Source organism: Sinocyclocheilus grahami, unplaced genomic scaffold (genome assembly GCF_001515645.1).
Source record: "Sinocyclocheilus grahami isolate Dianchi unplaced genomic scaffold, SAMN03320097.WGS_v1.1 scaffold1699.1, whole genome shotgun sequence".
Taxonomy (NCBI): Eukaryota; Metazoa; Chordata; class Actinopteri; order Cypriniformes; family Cyprinidae; genus Sinocyclocheilus; species Sinocyclocheilus grahami.
The window spans coordinates 105,009-125,136 of NW_015506878.1; the positions used below are offsets into that span (position 1 = coordinate 105,009).

Below are 20,128 nucleotides of genomic sequence, written 5' to 3' on the forward strand. Positions count from 1 at the left end.
AACACACACCTCTCAGACTACAGCCGACTGCAAACTAACACGTGCGTTCTGCGTCTGCGTGAGAGGAGTAAACTGTCTATATCAGCAGCTATCAATAGCATATATTCGTCATTTAAAAGGAGAAACCCAAACAAAGATAGCCTATACGAGACAAACGCAGATATAAGAAGCGTAAACAAATCAGGGCTTGCTTACCATTTTGAATATTAGTTATGTTGATAACTTTCTTCCTTATGACCATATGCCACCAATGCTCTGCTCTGCTCTAGAAGACTTGGGATGTAGTGCAGAATGTGGACGGTTTTTATGGTGCCTTTCTATTGATCCTTCAGAAATTATTCTAATATACTGATTTGCTGCTTAAGAAACATTTCTGATTATTATCAATGTTGTGAAAACAGTTGTGCTGCTTCATGTTTTTGAGGAAAATGTGATACATTACTATTTAGTAAAATGAATAAGCCTCAAAAGATAGATAAGATAGTGAAGATAGTGAATTGGTGGGTTTTTGTTAAATGTGAGCCAAAATGGTTGCATTAAATTGATTGAAACATTGATTGAAAAAAGTGACAGTAAAGTTATCATATGAATGCAGTTCTTTAACTTTGTATTCATCAGCTAATCCTGAAAAAGTTAAAGTATCAGTTTCCACAAAAATATTAAGCAAAAACAGATTTCAGTATTGATAATAATAAGGACAATTAATAATAATTGATCACAAATACTAAATTATAATAATTAAGCAGCAAATCAGCATATTATACTGATTTCTGAAGGATCATGTGACACTGAAGACTGGAGTAATGATGCTGAAAATTCAGCTTTGATCACAGGAATACATTAGCCTACATTTTAAAATATCTTTAATAGAAAATCACTATATTATTATTTTTTACTGTTATTTTATCAACTAAATTCAGCCTTCTTTCAATAAATGAATGAATAAATAAAAAGTCTTAATTATTTCAAACATTTGACCGCCAATGTGTAGCTATATAAAATAATGCATGTGATCTAAATAGCAAATTATATTTTTATTAGGGTATAATAGACCTATATATCACTTTAATCACGGCACTTGAAAGCGAAAGTCTTCAGATTTGATATGAATGATATTTTACGGTTTATTTTTTTTCCGTTTTCTTAGACACGTAAGAAAGCCTGGATAGAGATTTACAAACATTCACTCTTATCTTATGTTTTACCAAATAACATAAATGGCATTAAGAAATTCGAAATTTGCATCCCTGAAAAGTAATGTCTGTCGTTTTTTAATCTTAAGCGGTTGTCAAATATTGCTGAATTGTCTCGTCATGCTGCTATATTCCATTTTGTCACAGACATGCTTAAAATGTCTCCACCCAGCTTCTGATAATCAACAAAACACATGATAACCACAAAAAGAATTACATTTTCCATTTTAAAAATAGAATTACACTAACATAATCACAATATTCTGTTTATATGAACTTAATCGCAGTTCTGTCAAAGAGTATAGAAGACCAAGAGGCGAAACTCTGATGCTTTTTGGGTAACAGCCACTAGGTGTTGCTTCGGTAGCGCGGCCGCCATTTTGGGGTGAAAATTCCAACTGGACAACAGCACAGATATACAGAAATAGACAGAATAACAACGAAAGAGAGGTCAAAGTGGAATAAAAGAACGCAATGTTGGGCAATCCACTGCAAAAACTATCAGTGTGACAGTAAAAATATTGCCTTTCATTGTTTTCCCAAAGACCCTGACAGGTAATTATTCACAAAAGTGTAAAATATTGTGTGTTTTGAAGTGGGGACGTAGCGCTGTCTTATGCACCTGCTAACTTTAACTGTTTTTAGTCTAGTAGTAAACTTAAATCCTTGTAGCAACTGCAGGTCCTAAACCATAATAATGATTTATATGGCTAATGAGCTTATGCAACTTTACACATTTACAATTACTTACTATATTATTATTTACTATTACTCCACTAGGTCTGAAATATTGTACGTTTTAATCCCCTGGAATGCACTACAAACATGATGATCTAGATTACAACATGATGCATTGCTGTGTCTGTCATAATTAAATAATTAAACCATTTCAGAGAAAGTGGCTGTACGAGTGTGTGTGTGTGTGTTTGTTTACATGGTTTCTAGAGAGCAAAAGGTTTTGTGAAAAAAAGAGAAGACTTTAAAATAAAATCTGTATAAACTGTTAAAATGATTTGATGATCACTAGTCTAGTGATTGTACGATATTGTTGTCATCGTTCAGGCTGTATTTCAGCTTTAATGTGCGGTTTTTTAAACAAAGCAGTTGATATTTGCCATAGCGGCAGCTAGAAGCTAGTGGACTGCCGAGTCGCTTTCACCTCAAAATGGCGGAAGCGCAGGGCTGCTGCTGGGCGCCGCTGTTGCAATGGAACGTTCTATTGAGTTTCGCCTCTTGGTCTTCTATACTCTTTGGTTCTGTCTTGATAAAGAATGAGAATGTGACGTAACACCGTGTTGAGTTCTGGGAAACTGCTTTGTTTATCCGCCATACTTGCAGGATAGCGCTGCCTTTCCGCTATTGAGTTTAGGGCAGTATTTGATTGTTTGTCGTGATTGTGAAAAATGTCACCGGTGTATGTCATTCATACTGCATCGAGAATTGCAATAGTAACTCAGATCATCGTTCTGAGAGAAAACTGGACAATGCAATATGTTTTTTCGCCTTTTCTATGTGTAAAAACACCAAGGGAAGTAGGTCGCGGAGAATAGTAAATCTGTTAATGTCACTGATTAAACCCACTGACTCTCACTCAATAAAAGAATCACATTGCTGTGTGTTTTTGAAAGTTTTGATTTGGTTGGTTTAATAGTTAACATTACCTTCTTTGCGAGCATGACTCTCACTCGGCTTGTGAATTAGCAGAACTTGAACTGGGGACTTTCTAAAATGCTTAAAGTGGCTTAATGTACCAAGACAGTTATAAAGACTACTCTACCACTCTAGTCAATGCTTGTGTTTATTCCAGCTGCGCCACGCACGTTTCTGTAATTTTTTTTTATAAATATAGCCAAAATCGGTCAAAATCCCACCAAAATCCGTTGCCATGACTTATCGCGAGAGGCAAACGGTTATGTTTTAGTTGCATAACATTGGTTAATGGAAACGCCGTAATTTTGCAATACTTTTTTATAGATATTTATAAAATATCGCCAAAGTTTTGCGCAAATCTGTAATGGAAATGCGCTTAGTGATTTAAAGACCACATTCTGTACACACATCTAACTAATAAAGCATAATATATGCGGAAAAACAGATGAGGCCAAAATATGAACTTTAGAAATCACTGTCTTAATCCATAAACGCTTTCTAGATTACGGTTTTCTAAAGAGAGGAAAACGCTTTACGTTTAACCTTTAAACATGTCGCGTTAATATTCTGGCTCATCTGCATGTCTTTTAGCATCACTGTCTTAGCACATTAAACCAGCATTTAAAAATGCTACAAAACTTTCCCCAAGCTCCTAGGGATTTGATTTTGCTTGTCATTTGTTGAAGTAAATATAAAAAGTACAGAAGAAATGTATTGATTACACTCTGCTTCTGTTTACAGAGTAATGCCTCATTACGTTTCTCTGGTTGCCACCGCCAGAAGCTGCTACATGTGTGTTACGCGCAGGTATAATACACAGCCAATGGGTGGTCTTGTGATATTTAATATACAAGATCTTTGATGATGGTAAGGAACAGAATGGGTTTGGAATTTAGGTGTTTATTTTTAATAAAAAAAAAAAAAAAACTATGTTTATAGGTGAATTCAGGTAAAGTGGGCCATTTAAAGTGGGGAAGAGTGAAAAGTCAGTGAAGTGACAGTGAAGTGTGGCCAAGTATGGTGACCCATACTCGGAATTTGTGCTCTGCATTTAACCTATCCAAGTGCACACACACACACACACACACACACACACACACACACACACACACAGACAGTACTGAACACTCACACACACACACACACACATACACACACACACACACACACACACACACACACCGTGAACACACACCAGGAGCAGTGGGCAGCCATATTGCTGGACCTGAGACTCGAACCGGCAACCTTCGGTCAAGTCAGACTCTACCCATTATTTAGGCCACGACTGCCCCCCTTCATAGAAGGTAGAAAACCCTTCATCGTAAGATTTTCATTTCTAAATTATAAGGTTGCTCACTAAATGGAAACAAATATTATTGGGACAGTTCCTGCTGTTTTTGTTTCACCAGGTAGCAGGGAATAAAATGCAAAGAACAACATTTTTAAAAAGGTGTTTGTTTTCTTGTAAGGTGTTTAAATATTGCTGGCCAAGTTTGGAATTCAGGTAAAGTGGGCCAACTTTTAACCTTCAATAATTATACTCAAATTCATTAAATAAATTGTCATTCACAGGTTATTTTGTGTTATAGTCACATTTTTAACATACTGTATATGTAGTTCATTTCATCAATATTCTGATTTCTGAATATTCTGCTATTCAGATTGAATCACATTTAATGTCAACACAGCATGTTATTTCATTTGTTTTCACACATGAATTGAGATGAGGATTTACAAATGATTGTTAAATATGTTTGCTTGAAAATATGTGTTAATAAACCATGTCTTTTAAATTAAAATGCAGAATAATTTTGATAAATAAGGGATGGCCCACTTTACCCTCTCTCTCTCTCTCTCTCTCTCTCTCTCTATATATATATATCAATAAAATACACTCTTAAAAATAAAGGTGCTTAAAAGGTTCTTCACAGCGATGCCATAGAAGAACCATTTTTGGTTCCATAAAGAAACATTCAGTCAAAGGTTCTTTAAAGAACCATCTCTTTCTTACCTTTTTATAATCTGAAGAACCTTGTTTCGGCGCAAAGAACCTTTTGTGAAACAGAAAGGTTCTTCAGATGTTAAAGGTTCTTTATGGAACCATTTAGACAAAAAACGTTCTTCTATGGCATCGTGAAGCACCTTTATTTTTAAGAGTGACGTTTCAGGAAAGCCACACATTTGCGAGTAATTCACATTCACACACTCTCTCTGCTGCTCTTTAGCATTGTTTATTATTTTGTTTATTAACATATTTTCGAACAGAAATGCATTCAAATAGTACAGGAAAACACAAACGCAAAATGCAATTCACATTTCAACACAATATTCAAGCTAAGTAATTTTCTTATTTTTATAGTTTAGTTTTAAATGTAAATCCACAATATCAATAAAACATGTGTCCCTCATTCCTGAAAATACATTTAGCTATTTTTATATAGTACAGTACAATTTTTAAGTGATGTACTGTAAAATGGGCCTTTATAGAAGAAACGGTTATTCATTTGGAGCTTTCCGAGCTCAAAAAACAAAGATGTAATTGAAAAGTTATCAATTTTTACTCCCACACAACTGTATGTTTCCATACAAGTAATTTATTTCTCTTTACCATGCGCACATTAAATCGTTTTCTGGAGTTTTCAAATGTGATTGTTTTGAGAATAGCACAAATGTGGTTTTTACCCTCCACCAATAATAATAATAATACAAATCATCATTTAATTAGTCACTTAATTATCTCATTAAATTTAACTCTTTGAGGACTTGGGATATGACTTGAAGACTTGCTTGTGACTTGAAAGTCCCACCTCTGCTGTATATTAATGACACTTGAGCAGAATGTATTACTTCCTGAACATGATGCTGTGGTCCTCAGTGTTGTTTGGCACAGCAAAGACATCTGAAGAACTTCATGTACTGCTCCCTGACCTGAACAAGAATGAGACGAGAGGAGAGGAGCTGAGTGACTTCATGAGATCGATTTAACCTCTGAAACTCATGAACCAGAATGGAGTTTGTTTGGAATAAACAGGTTATAAAAAGTGGCTTTTAGATACTAGATCTGCATTTTTAGAAATAAATATTCTTGCTTTCCTTTACTTCCAAAACCTATGCGGGATGATAAAATGTATTATTAGGACAAAATAAAGAAGAAGAGAAAAAATATTTTGACCTGTGATGCTATCTTTTGAAAACAGAGCCTAACATTTTTAAGTAGTTTTAAAAGCTTGGAGATCAAAGCCATTCTCTGTCATTGTAAATGAGAATTTTTAACAGTTGGAGTCCGAATAGTTTGATTTGAACATTCCATCACAGGAAGGAAATGGAAGCGTAAAGGTCATTGCACACAGAGTCCGAAATTTTCATATGCTCTTTTTTGTATTCGTTATTCTAAAAATTTGTCACGCACAGAAACCTTGCACACGGAGTCCGATGCGTATTAATCCGTTGCAGAAAAATTTGCAAAGCAGTACTAAATGGAGTCTTCAAGCAGTGAGGATGATTTTGTTGTCCTCTCGCTTCTTAAAAAGAGAAAAAGAAAGGAAATATTGGGTCCATATAGTCCTGAGATATAAAGAGGAAGGCATTAAGGAGCAGCGGGATTATCACGGGCGATTCAAAGTTTACTTCAGGATGTCAGTGGCTCAGTTTAATGCTTTCCCAGCCATAATAGAGCCAAATATTAAAAAGAAGACCACCAATTTCTGTGAACTAAGTGTGCAAGTATCTTTACAGTGCTTTGTGCTTATGAGACGAAGTGGATCAACTTGACAGTCGCCATTCTGGATTTTGTTGTTCGCTTGTACGGTGGCTCTGAATTGTCAAAACACCTCTCAAAATGCATCTGCGTGCTTGGAGCAGTCAAATGGAGAATCTACCTATACATATGGCTACAACAATGAGCATGATGTTATTATTTACACAGTCGTCAAGGTTACGCCGAGCGAATGTGAGCAGCCACGCCATCGTTTTCCAAAGTCTCTGTTTTGGTCAGTTTACACTTAGTCACAGAACACCAAAAAAAGAACAGGACCTCAGTGAAAACATCCAGTTTACACATGTAAACTGAGTGATGTCTGACCTCATTATTGAGGACACCGTAGATCAGGAAGATGAAGGTTCCCTGCTGGGAGTTCAAGATCAGGAAGAGGATCTCCAGCACCTTACTGCCATTAGTGAAGAAACCCAGAATCCAGGAGCAACCAAGAACCACAAACTGAGCCAGTGTTTTAAACACCATAATCCTGCAGAGAAACAGACAAAGAATGAGTGTTAATGTGTCTTTAATGACTATGTGGTTTTCTATAGAGTGATTCAATAATAATGTTACTTGGTTTGCTTCATCTGTGAAACTTCAGCATTGAGATTTTTGAGAGCTGTGTTCAGAGTGATGACGATCTTGATGAAGAGAACCGTGTTTGACTGCAAAGTAGAAGAGTAATTAATCACCTTGTATTCCTTTTAATATAAATAAAAGTCATGAGAAATAAGAAATGTGTTTACTGCTAGTATGACACAAACAGGACCCAGAAAACTCCAGATGAAGCCTTTATCCATTTTAATCCAGCAGCTGTTTAGAGAAAAATCAATATAAAAACTGAATGAATTTGTCAGAAATACTATTTCAGGTGTTGACAGGTTATATATTACAGATTTTAGTCTTGTGCATGACACTGATACAGCCTGTGTGTATATTTTATCAGATAGCAGAAGTATCACAAAAGTCCTGAGCTGCTTTATTTCCTTCTAATCAAATTAACTTCAAAACAACAACAACTCACTCTTTGCTGCCGTAGCCATCAGGAACCAGACCGACAGACACACACACCACAACCAGAGCAGGAAAAACACATTTCAGTCTCTCACTCTGATGTGTTTTAGGGTGAAGTTGACTGGTTTGGTGAGTTTAGTGTTGGTGGTTTTGGGAAGAGTAGCTGAGATCACAGTGGACATCATGGTTTTAATCGTGTTGCTTGATGTGTTGAAGAAGTCTGGCTTCAGTAGATTCTCCATCGTGACGTAGCTCATGAAAGCCACAGCAGCAGATCCTGTGTAACAGAAACAGAAAAATAAACTTACATTAAATAATATATGCTACAATAACAACAACAACAACAACAACCAAAAAGTAAGAAAATGTGGTTTAGTGGTAATGGTATAATATATCTTCCCACATTTTTTAAATCAAACTAAAACATTTGACATACTTTCAATGTTGTTCTTGGATATCCCAATGAGATCAATGTCCACAGAAGAATTTGTCGTGTCAAGTTGAGGGATTTTATTTAAGGTGACCTGTGGTCCAACCATGAAGACTTGACCCTCTGATTAAACACAAACAAGCAGTTACGTGCTATTTAATTGTATGTACTATATATATATATATATATATATATATATGAAAGTTCACTAAAATAATTTACTTTGCACAAAGGTCATGTCTGATTTAGTTTTAACCTATCTAGTCTATTTGAATAAATGTAAATGTACAAAAAAATCATTACTATTGTCATTATTATAGTCTTAGTATTTCCTGTGTGACCTAGTTTTTATCTCCCCTTTGATTTCGTCATTTGCTTTACCTGTGTCTCATTAATTATCCTCATTTGCCCTCCTATTTAAGTTGAAGTCAGTTCTTGGTCCTGTATTGATGTTATAACATTGTCTTTATGTGTGTCTCCCGCCTACCTTCTGTCGATTTACCCTCTGTGTGGATTTATTAACAGACTATTCGCCTCCATTCATCTTCTTCGTTCTCATCGCAGTGTGACATAATACCGGATCGTTTAAATAATGGAATGGGCAACCCCATTAATTTCCGTGGCTAGGGAAAGCCACGATTTTTTAGTTTTCTTTACGTTTTTCACGTCTCGCCACCCTTAGCCCCTTTGACAACGAGACTCTGAAATCACTATACTGGATCAGGGCAAATTACCATCACCCCGTGGACCTCCCAGACACGACGGGACTGAGCTGGAGGGAGGCAATGTTCCGGTCCGTGGAGAGCCTCTGGCCCCGATCCAGTACAGCGCAAGACCCAGAGCCCAGCAAAACTTCACCCCGCTGTGCGGAGCTGCTCGAGCCCACCGCAGACGGAGAGCCAGAGCCTGCTGCGGTCAAGTAGCCATCACCCATCGGAGTGACAGAGCTGAAGATTGCCAAATGTCTGACCAGGTGCATGTGCCGACAGCGCAAGCGACGGTGGATACTGCAGTGGAGATCATGGGGGCGAAGAAAAGCTCCCTCCTCTCCGTCGTGGTCCATCAGCCCACTAGCTCCACTGGGCTCCCTTGTCCCTCTGGCTCCGCCCTGATCGGTTGTTGACCTGCCCTCGCCTCGGGACTACACTCCTCCGGCTGCACCTCGTTCCTCTGTCCCTCTGGCTCCGTTGGGCTCCTCCCTCCCTCCAGCTCCACCTTGGTCCCCCTGTCCCTCCGGCTCCACCGTGGCCTTCTGGATCCCTGCCTGCGCCTCGGTCACCTGAGCCATCTGCTCTGCCTTGGCCCTCTGGATCCTCTGCGTCACCCTGGCTCATCGACTCCCCATCTCTGCCTTGGGCTCCTCTCCCACCTGCTCCGCCGCTGTCAGTTGGCCCCCTGGATTCATCAGCCCTTCCTTCACCATGGCTCCTCCCTCCATCGGTTCCACCGTTTGACGTCAAGTTGGCTGCAGTCTGGGTCCCTCCTGGCTCCTCCTGCTCTAGCTTCCTCCTGTCTTCTCCCTGGCTCCTTCCTCCGTTTGATCCTCCCTGCCTCCGCCTGTCTCAGTCCTGGCTCCTCCCTCCGTCTGATCCACCCTGGTCCTTCCTGATTTGTCCCTGGCTCCTCTCTCCGTCTGAGCCTCCCTGGTCCCTTCTGGATCCTCCCTGGCTCCTCACTCCATCGTTGCTGCCATGGTTATCTGCCTACCTTCCTGCCTGCCCTTCACGACTGCCTTGTCCCCAGCCCTACCCACTCCCGCCCTCCTTTGTCCGTCCTGCCCGGGCGCGAGGTCGCACCTTCGGGGAGGGGGGGAGTACTGTCACAGTCTGTGTCATTATTATTTTCTTAGTCTTCCCTGTGTGACCTAGTTTCTGTCTCCTCTTTGATTTCGTCATTTGATTCATTAGAGCTACTATAATTCAATAACACATCACCCGTATAATCAGAGATGAGAGTCTGATCATGATGAACGAATCAGATGATTGTCTTCAGCATCAGCATCATCTGATCATGTTTGCTCGTGGCTTTTCTTTCCATAACATTAAGTTAATTCTTTGTCGTCTAATTTTTTATCTTAAAATCAATTTTATACACCATAATTTTCGTTTCTATAACGTGTGAATATATCCCCTATCGTATTCTACAACAAAAACAATCAGAGCACCTTGTTATCACTAGTTCTATTTTTGACTTCCCGAGTCCGCTATTAGCATATAGCCCGCTAGCATCGCCAGCGTGGTTGCCGCTAATCTTGCTTACATTACTAATACTCTATTCACACACACATTACCATTGTTTTACTCACTGTTACTTGCTTTAATGGCGGTTGTGTGTGTCTACCTTTGAGTGCAGGTGGGGACACATTCGAGCTGCATCTCCACCCGGAACCGCTTCGCTCCCCTCCACGAGACGGAACGCGACGCTGTGATTGTCGGAGACTCCATCGTCCGGCACGTCCGTGCTATGTTAGCTGAAGGTAAAGTGCACACTCACTGTTTCCCTGGTGCTCGTGTTCTCGATGTTTCTGCGCAGATATCCGCGATCCTGAAGGGCGACGAGAGCACCGGAGACACAATCTGTATTGTTAAAAGTGCTATATAAATAAAGGTGACTTGACTTGACATAACAACTGTAACATCTCTGTCTTGTGAAACAGACCCCCCATAAGCTGTGGATTCACCACGTGAATCATGAAACAGAAATATTACAGAAGGACCTAAAGATCTCCACCCTATCAGCCATCATGAGATTGAAACTAATCCAATCAGGAGACAACACAGAGATATTTTGTATCAGGACTGAAAAGTTCTTTCACGACATATAGATACCTCATGATGGCTAATGTATGGAACCAGTGTAGGCACAGGAAGTAAATTAACTGACGCCCTCAGGCCTGCAAACACGGGATCTATGCGTGACTATCACATGACGTTTGACCATCTGCTTCCTGCCCTTTCTGAAACCCTTACAAACTTCTCTTACAACAAAAGAAATAGAACCTTGCATGACGATTTTAAAAGACAATCTTTTAAAACTATCAGTAAGTAGTGAAAATGTATCCACTGTATGTGTTATGCCATATATATACTGTATATTTGATGTGTTTATTGGAATCTATGATATTTTAATACTTGCCTTATAACTCTTTTTAGCAGACAAAGCATTTAATATGTATGTAAGATATGTGAAGTTTAGTATCGGGTGAAAGCTTGTTTTATTCACAGAACATTGGTGTGAGTGAAAAATTTATATTCTGCATCATTTTCCGGTGATGATATTTTTATAATAAGTTCTTAAAACTTGCAGAAATACTCCCCACGAACAGCATGTGACTTGTGCACGAAAAATGAACCACACAGGGCGTGGCTAAGCCCCGCAGTCACTATCTGATTGGAACAACGACCTGTGGGATGGACAAAAGTCAGCCTGCTTAAAAATGGACACAAAGCCCTTGCTGGCTCGCTCGCTCTCTCTCTAGAACTGTGGCTTTTCGCCTTGATGACCGCGCGACAAAGCGCTCCCATGCCGTAACATCACGAGCGAGACTCCAAAACTCAAACATTTCAGTTGAAACTCTGCGACTGCCGAACTTCAAAGCCTAAAGCCAAGCAAAGGAACTCTCAGAAGAACTCAAAACATCACTCTCCGTGCCCAAGGCAACCGAAATACTCAAATTGTTAAAATATACTGAGGTTAACGTCTCGCTGGACGACCGTTGATAAAGTATAAACTATCAAATTTGAAATCAGTTCTAATCAGGTTGACTTCGAATCTTCAGATCCGATTCCTCTCAAAACCTGAGCTAGAAATAGAATTAATGAGTTAAATTCCTTACACAACTATGCTTCATATATTCACAGTTACAGCACCCAGAGAAAAAAAATAATGTTAAAAATTTAAGAGTCAAGAGTCTAACTACAGGTGACACTAATCACTATTATAGTAACTTAAAATGAATGTTATTTTCAACAAAAAATCTACATCAAAACCTCTGAAAGAAATTGTAGACGCCTGACAGAAATAAAGTCGCACTGAGGTGAGTTTCCCAAAACCATCGCTAGCCAACTATGGTCGCAAGTTCCGTCGTTACCAACATAGTTTAACGATTCAATTTTTCCCGAAACCACAGTTCAAACCTATATTCACAAACAGCGTCGCAAATGTACGCAGTTGGAACTACAGCTCTTGATGTGGTTAGAAGCATAGTTTCTTGTTAATAAGACATATGGACTTAAATTACATTCTTGGGCACAATATGCAAGCTAACATGCAGCTATAACTTCCATTCTATCTAAATATATATACATTTTAATCTATATATTTCTGAGCATCCTCATTAAGTGCCATTTTTAAGAGTGCGCATGTGCATAAAACCCTAAGGGAACCCCAGAGTATGACGTAAGAGGGAACCCGCAATGAATCAAACATCAAATAAAGCAAAATTACAGTGAACAAAAATTGTAAATTAGTCATCAGGTACCATACTCAACACAGCAGCATCTCAGAAATATCAAATCAATACATTAGCAGAAGTTACTACTACTCCACCACAAATTTCAGCTTTGTCGTGCATCCTTTGAAGTGCAGTGTACAGGGGGTGACGAGAGGTGATAAGCCTCTCCTGAGCGGCAATCGGACGAATTTCTGACATGTCAAGCTGGGCTTGCAGATGATGATGACTCTAGAATCTTCTCTGAAGCGTTGAAGGCCATAGTCAAAATGTTTGTCACAGTCTAATTTATTGATCAGAAAAAATGCAGTTCAATATAGTAACTGTACATGAAAATGTCAAGAAAGCCAGACAGCACTGCTATGTCTGTCATATATAATCTAAGTTAGATTTGATTATTTTATCATTTTTCTCCTGAGGACTTACATTTAAAGGAAGCACTTGAGCTGTGATGTTCTCGATCTGCTCAAGAAGATTTTGAAAACATCCTCCAGGGGTCTGACTCTGAAATCACAACTGAGTTTTATACAGTAAATAAAACAAACTCTGTGATTTTAATCATGTTTTGCGATATTAATAACAAACAAATGTAAGTTTGTGCATGTAACCATCAACAGTAAATAGAAAAGCACATTCATATTTCAAATATCTGCCAATGCACATCTTATGCTCTCTGTACAATTATTGAAAGAAGCTGTGAGTCCAAATCTAAAACTTCAATTTCAGAAACTCAACTTACATTGCATTCTTCCGGCAGCGTTATATTTATTACTGCAATGACAGAAATCAGCATGAAGACAATATTAAAACAAAACAGCAAATGATGTTGATGTAATTTGTGCAAAATTATTAAAGCATAGATTAAAAACAAGAATTTTATTTATTTTTTTAATATTTTGTATCTCTCCGATTTTTATCTAAAAAAATGTTTGTCTTCTCCCAATATTTTTTTCTCTCTCCTAAAAAAATGACTTTTATTATTTAGTATTATTATTATTAGCTCCAATTTACACTCCTGTTTATACTACAGTTCCTCCCACTGAAAGCTGCATGGATTACCATACAGACATAAATACAATGCATTTCTAGGACTTAAAAGGTCTCTGTGGCAAAAGTACCTGGTTTTGGCTGGTGCAATAAGAAGCATATTATTATTTTAAACATTTTTTTTTTTAACTTTGATAGGCTGTACAACAATGGAATTCAAAGTGTTTCCATTTTTTTTTCTGCAGAAAGCTGTTCTCAAGTGATGTACAGTCCCAGCCAACACGTGAGCTCACGCGATGACATCACACCATTCTCATATGGTGATACTCTCAGTGTGAGTAATATGTGAGTTCATTGTGAATTTAAAATGTTGAGCAGGTTGAGAGGAGACAGTTCAAATATCAGTCACCGAGGAAGCTTTCTATACTCTGTTTCTCAACACTATCACAGTGATATCACAGTGCTCTCACATGCTGAGCTCATGAGTGCACACTCAGCTAACAGCTTTTTGTTATAAGAACCTTCTCCAAACATTCAACTGACTTCCAGATACAGCCTTCCATGAAATCAACTGAAATACAAAATACATTAAATCTTTGGTGATCTCAGCAGAGAATGATTAAACAACTCCACAAACAGCATCACCAGCTTCACTCATTATTAACCAGACTGACTTTATTTCTGTCAGACATCTACAAAAGCACTTATTGAGAATTAACAGAGATTTAGATGATGATTTGGTTTCATTTTACGTTACCATCAAGGTGATTAGTGTTTGCTTTAGTTGGGCTCTTGACCCTTGACTTTAGAACATTATATTTTTTGGACTGTGGTAACTGTGTTAGTAAAGCACATTTGTTATGGCAGGGAATACCAAAAGTCTGTAACCAGGAGATGTGGGTTTGTTATTGATGATAACCACACAATCTTCACCCAGATTAAGTATGCAGGCTTAGTGTGAGGCATTAGTAATTTAGAGATTCTAATTATGTTAGCTCTTTGAATATACAGAGTAGGATTCAACAGCAAAATAATTTATGAAAAATTTTGAGAGCATGATAAAAAACAAGCATTTGGAACTGCTGTGTCATTTAAAAAAAAAAGAGAAACCTCAAGAATCAGTGCATGAATCTCAACAATGGTGACAATCAAAAGTCACCACGTGCCTGCAATGCATGCTGGGTACCTAATTTCTGTGCAGTGAGTGCACTGTGACCTCACATTAGTATGAGCACACAGTGAGCGCTGTGAGGTTACGCTTTTAGCGCACTGTGACCTCACAGTAGTATGAGCACACAGTGAGCGCTGTGAGGTTACGCTTTTAGCGCACTGTGACCTCACAGTAGTATGAGCACACAGTGAGCGCTGTGAGGTTACGCTTTTAGCGCACTGTGACCTCACAGTAGTATGAGCACACAGTGAGCGCTGTGAGGTTACGCTTTTAGCGCACTGTGACCTCACAGTAGTATGAGCACACAGTGAGCGCTGTGAGGTTACGCTTTTAGCGCACTGTGACCTCACAGTAGTATGAGCACACAGTGAGCGCTGTGAGGTTACGCTTTTAGCGCACTGTGACCTCACAGTAGTATGAGCACACAGTGAGCGCTGTGAGGTTACGCTTTTAGCGCACTGTGACCTCACATTAGTATGAGCACACATTGAGGGCGCTGTGAGGTTACACTTTTAGTTCACTTTGACCTCACATTAGTATGAGCACACATTGAGAGCACTGTGAGGTTACACTTTTAGCTCACTGTGACCTCACATTAGTATGAGCACACATTGAGGGCGCTGTGAGGTTACACTTTTAGCTCACTGTGACCTCACATTGTGACCTCATCACGAGTATCCTGGGAGCTCATGGTGACATCACTGTGAGATCAAAATGTTGACTGGGTTACATGGTGGAAATACTGAGGAAAACAAGGGGAAACATAGCGAAGATTTCACAATATATATGTAGTGTTTTAAATGTATTAATAAAGAACAGAGGTTGGCAGAGTATCCAAAAGTACGAGAACTTCTATAAATAATAACTTAAGTAAAACATAATATTAATAGATACTTGAGTAAGAGTAAAAAAGTATCCAGTGAAAAAAAAATTATATAATATATTAATATAATATTTTTATAAGCAAAGTAACACTTATTTAAATGATTATTAGCAGAGGTGGACAATCCAGGGGTCAGAAAGTAAAAGTCCTGCCATATGTTTATTCCACCCATGAACTCAGCAGCTGATTTCAGCAGAGGAGGAACCAAGTCATTCCTTTCAAGTCACAAACGAGTCTCGAGTCAAATCCCAAGTCCTCAAAGAGTTAAAGTTAATGAGATAATTAAGTGAGTAATTAAATGATGATTGTGCATTAGTGATGAACAGCTGCTGTTATTGAGAATTACAGAGGATCAGATGTTGATGTTTTATTGGTTAAAATGATGGCACCATCATGGAGATCAGTGTTTGCTTTAGTTGGGCTCTTGACCCTTGCTTTTTGTCTCAGATCTGTCTTTGTTGTAATGCGTGTGGTGTTTTAAAGCAGTGAGATCAGTGTTATGCAGCTGTTAGCTGTTCTCAAATAATGAGACAATCATCAGGGGCCAACCTTTTTACATCCAAGCTAGCTGCTGTTTTAAATATATATATATATTTTTTTATTAAATGTTTAGATTTTGAATAACCGACCTTGTTGAACTGCAACATGTATGAAATTAAAGTGTTACTCTAATAATTATATTGATTGCATTTTAAATCTTTGCAATGCATATAAAAATTTGATCTCCAGTTCTATTTAGACACACACAAACATCAAGAACCAGCGTATGAATGTCAACAATGGTGAACATCAACAAAATGTTTCATTCTGCAATGCATGCTAACACCATAGTAAAAACTCCCATCATGCACTGCAGCATGAACAATTATTGTCACCACTGTTGAGGATCATATGATAAGTGTTCATGTCTAAAAGCCCGAGCAATATAGTTCTTCTTTTTTCCAATATTTAAGCATCATCAACATTTAATAAAACTTTTTTACTGTTCTGTAACAGCTGAATGTCAGTCAACAAACCAAAGAGAGACACCTTCACAATATTCACTCAAGTGAGTTAAAAGCAGAAAGTGCAAGCTGCTTCTTCAAGCTTTTCTTTCAGCACTGTGCAAATGCACAAACTTTTGCTGTAAAGCAATATTGCAATTTCTTATAAGCAAATCACTTAGAATTATTTAAAGGGTCAAGAGCCCAACTAAAGCAAACACTGATCTCCATGATGGTGCCATCGTTTTAACCAATAAAACATCAACATCTGATCCTCTGTAATTCTCAATAACAGCAGGTGTTCATCACTAATGCACAATCATCATTTAATTAGTCACTTAATTATCTCATTAACTTTAACTCTTTGAGGACTTGGGATTTGACTCTAGACTCGTTTGTGACTTGAAAGGAATGACTTGGTTCCTCCTCTGCTGAAATCAGCTGCTGAGTTCATGGGTGGAATAAACATATGGCAGGACTTTTACCTTCTGACCCCTGGGTTGTCCACCTCTGATTATTAGCATATTTAGATATTTTTGCAACAAACACAGAATAGATAATTATTATTTTTGGCATATCATTGCATGTCATTTGCTATGTATAATAATGTAAAGTATAAACAGCTACATTTGGCTTATTAGACGACATCAAAAAGTAAACCTGCAGAGTTTTGACCTCGAATGCATTTCATCGGAACACCCCTGGCGATTTCAGCCGACTGCCTGAGGCCAGCCTAAAAAGATGCTCAGGACAGTTGACGGGCCACTGCTGTGCGTCGTCACGAAAGCTTATCATTTGAACATGGGGGATGTAGGCGGGGCATGGGAGGGGTGCAAAGTTTCTGTTTTGACCTCCTCTTCTTGCCTCTCCTAAGTGGAAGTCTGTCGAAGATGTACTTGTTTGAGACTCAGCGAAGGCAGTCGCATTTTCTCTCCCTCTCCTCCCCGTTACCTTACCTGCTTTTGCTCCTCTCGCCTTGTCTACTGTCTTGATTTTGAGAGACTCTCTCCACACTGCTCTCCAGACTAAAAAATCATGGATTTGATCAACTGGTCTCTCCATAAAGAGCTAGCAGATATTCAGCAGACAGTCCACCAAAACTGTATAGGTGCAGCATTGCTTATTGTCAACAGAATGTTGTAAAATGTAAAAATTATAGAATACATGAGAATAAAAAAATATTTCTCCAAACTTGGTTTGATACGTATGGAAGCCCGTTTCCGCAACTGAATAAAAAAATATAATTCTGTAAGTCATAATAATGAGAAACTTTCTCAAAATTATGACTTAGTATCTCGTTATATTGCGCAACGCAAGAGTGACAGCACGCTAGCGCCATCTGTTGGTCAAAGCCCTGCAGGAACACCGCTAACATTGCTTTGTTCTGTAATCTAAAGTGTATCATGCTATAGTCTGTCATTAAATAACGATTTCAGATCAATGATCTGTATGTAGTCTTTTGTGTAATAGTTACTCTGCCAGATAGTTATGGCTTCAAACATTCCAGACCAATATTTCAGTTAGGAAATCCAGGCATTTTATGAAGAAATGAAAGCCATTACACATATAAACTTAAAATATAGATGTGTATTTCGATGATTTATTAGTTTTATTAGCTGTCCCTTTCATGCATCACATGCAATGTTAGCGGTGTTCCTGCAGGGCTTTGACCAACAGATGGCGCTAGCGTGCTGTCACTCTTGCGTTGCGCATGCGTCGAGTAAGTCTTTTTTTTTTTTTTTTTGGATTAGGCTAAATCATTATTATGAGAAACTAAGTCATTATTACGAGAAAGTTTCTCAATATAACGAGATACTAAGTCATAATTTTGAGAAAGTTTCTCATTATTATGACTTACAGAATTATATATTTTTATTCTGTGGCGGAAATGGGCTTCCATAGATATACGTGCTCTGAACAGCTGTTTCAAAACAAATGATTCACAAAGATTTCAAAGCTTCACAAAGCAGTGCTTCGAAAGAGCCCACCACTAGTGCTAAGCTAAAACCAGTTATTTACTCTGTTAAGTGTAATTGTTACTTTTTATATACAGTGGTGTGATTCACTGGCAAACAAATAAACAAAATATCTATTACAAAATAAATATTAATTTGATAGCACTGTTTATTTATTTTTCTATCGATATCGTGATATATCTTATTCTTCTTTTGGCCATGATACTCGTGCAGTGAAAATCTGATATCGTGACAGCCCTCGTCCAAACACACAGAAGCTCAACACACCAATCTACAGATCTGCTCATATACAGTTAAAACAGCACAGCACAATACATTACCAACTGTGGCTGTCTCTTGCGTGAGAGTTACACAGGCCAAGACATCTGAAATAAATTATAATGAAGACAAATGAATTAACAACATAAATAAGGCTTCCTGAACTTTTACTTACAGGGATTATTCACACTAGTGATGACATTCTTTTGAACCAATTCACAGAATCGGACCGAAACGTCTGAAACTGTTTGCAGCTCAAATCAGCACAGATCTACAAGTTACTCATTAAAAACTCAGATGGGGCTGGCAGTCACTCTGACTCAAAATGAGCAAATATCCAGGAGCATATCCAACATTTTGACAACACTATAAACCCAAATACGCTGGCAAAACTCAAAAATTGGTGATAATCAGCTGCATCTAAGATTTGATGCCAAGAAATTCAAGGTTTAAGTAAGCAGAACTAAATGCTAACTTGCTAATTAGTACCACAATGTTTTGATTAGCATAGAAATTGCTGAATGAGGAAGACAATACACAGTATTTAACATATACCTGTTCTCAAACTAAACTCATAATCCACTCGTCACCATGATGATAACCCCCCAAAAACCCAACATAATGGCAGAGCAAATTAGCATAACATTTAATTGTACTAAATCTCAAAAAGACAGAAGAGAAAAGAAACACCATTTACTCTCCCTTTTGAGTGCCATGGTAAATCATGCTATGAAAATAGAAATCCCCAGCACATTTTCAGTTAGATTTAAGTTCCTCTAAATTAAAAGAAACAAGGAAATTACACTTAAAACAATGAAACAATTCAGATTACTTAAAATGTGCCAGTTTCATATACTGATAAAAGTACTCATAAAAGTTTGTTTGATCAATTTTTTTTTAAATGTACGTTTGCCTTACTCCAAACCAATTAATTATTTTGAGCGTTAGTGTTTACAGTGAAGTCATTCAGCGCTCCAGTTACACCAACAGTACACTGATCTGAGAACAGTAACATGACCGCAGTAAAGTTAGTTTAACATGGCTTCATACCCATTAAACTCTATGCATTTAAAGTTTTGAGTCCAAACCAACTTATATCACATGTCCTTTGCATAGCACAAGGCTTAAACTAAAGATAAAAAATTATATTAATTAGCCCTATAATTATATTACCCATCAACCCATCTTGGGGAGTAATGGATTTAAATTGGTTCAATATTCTGCGTAAAAAAGCATAAAAAGGAATAATCCCTAAAACAAGCCTTGTGCTTTGAAAATAATATTTCTTTCTGAGAATTTCACTATTACTGTGATATATATGAAACTGGACCACAAAACCAGTCATAAGGGTCATTTAATTGAGATGTATACAATAA

General features: G+C 38.0%; 1 protein-coding gene across 1 annotated transcript in view; it reads right to left on the minus strand.

Moving 5' to 3' along the window:
• Positions 1-5,623: 5,623 nt before the first annotated feature.
• The window catches only part of LOC107572107 (adhesion G protein-coupled receptor E3-like), a 34,028-nt gene continuing 19,523 nt past the window's right edge, over positions 5,624-20,128 (minus strand). The window contains exons 12-15 of the mRNA XM_016258520.1: positions 7,347-7,413; positions 7,174-7,265; positions 6,925-7,087; positions 5,624-5,771 (exon numbers count right to left, since the gene is read on the minus strand). Coding sequence (XP_016114006.1) covers positions 5,715-5,771; positions 6,925-7,087; positions 7,174-7,265; positions 7,347-7,413 — 379 coding nt within the window. The 3' untranslated portion in view covers positions 5,624-5,714. The remainder of the gene's footprint in view (positions 5,772-6,924; positions 7,088-7,173; positions 7,266-7,346; positions 7,414-20,128) is intronic.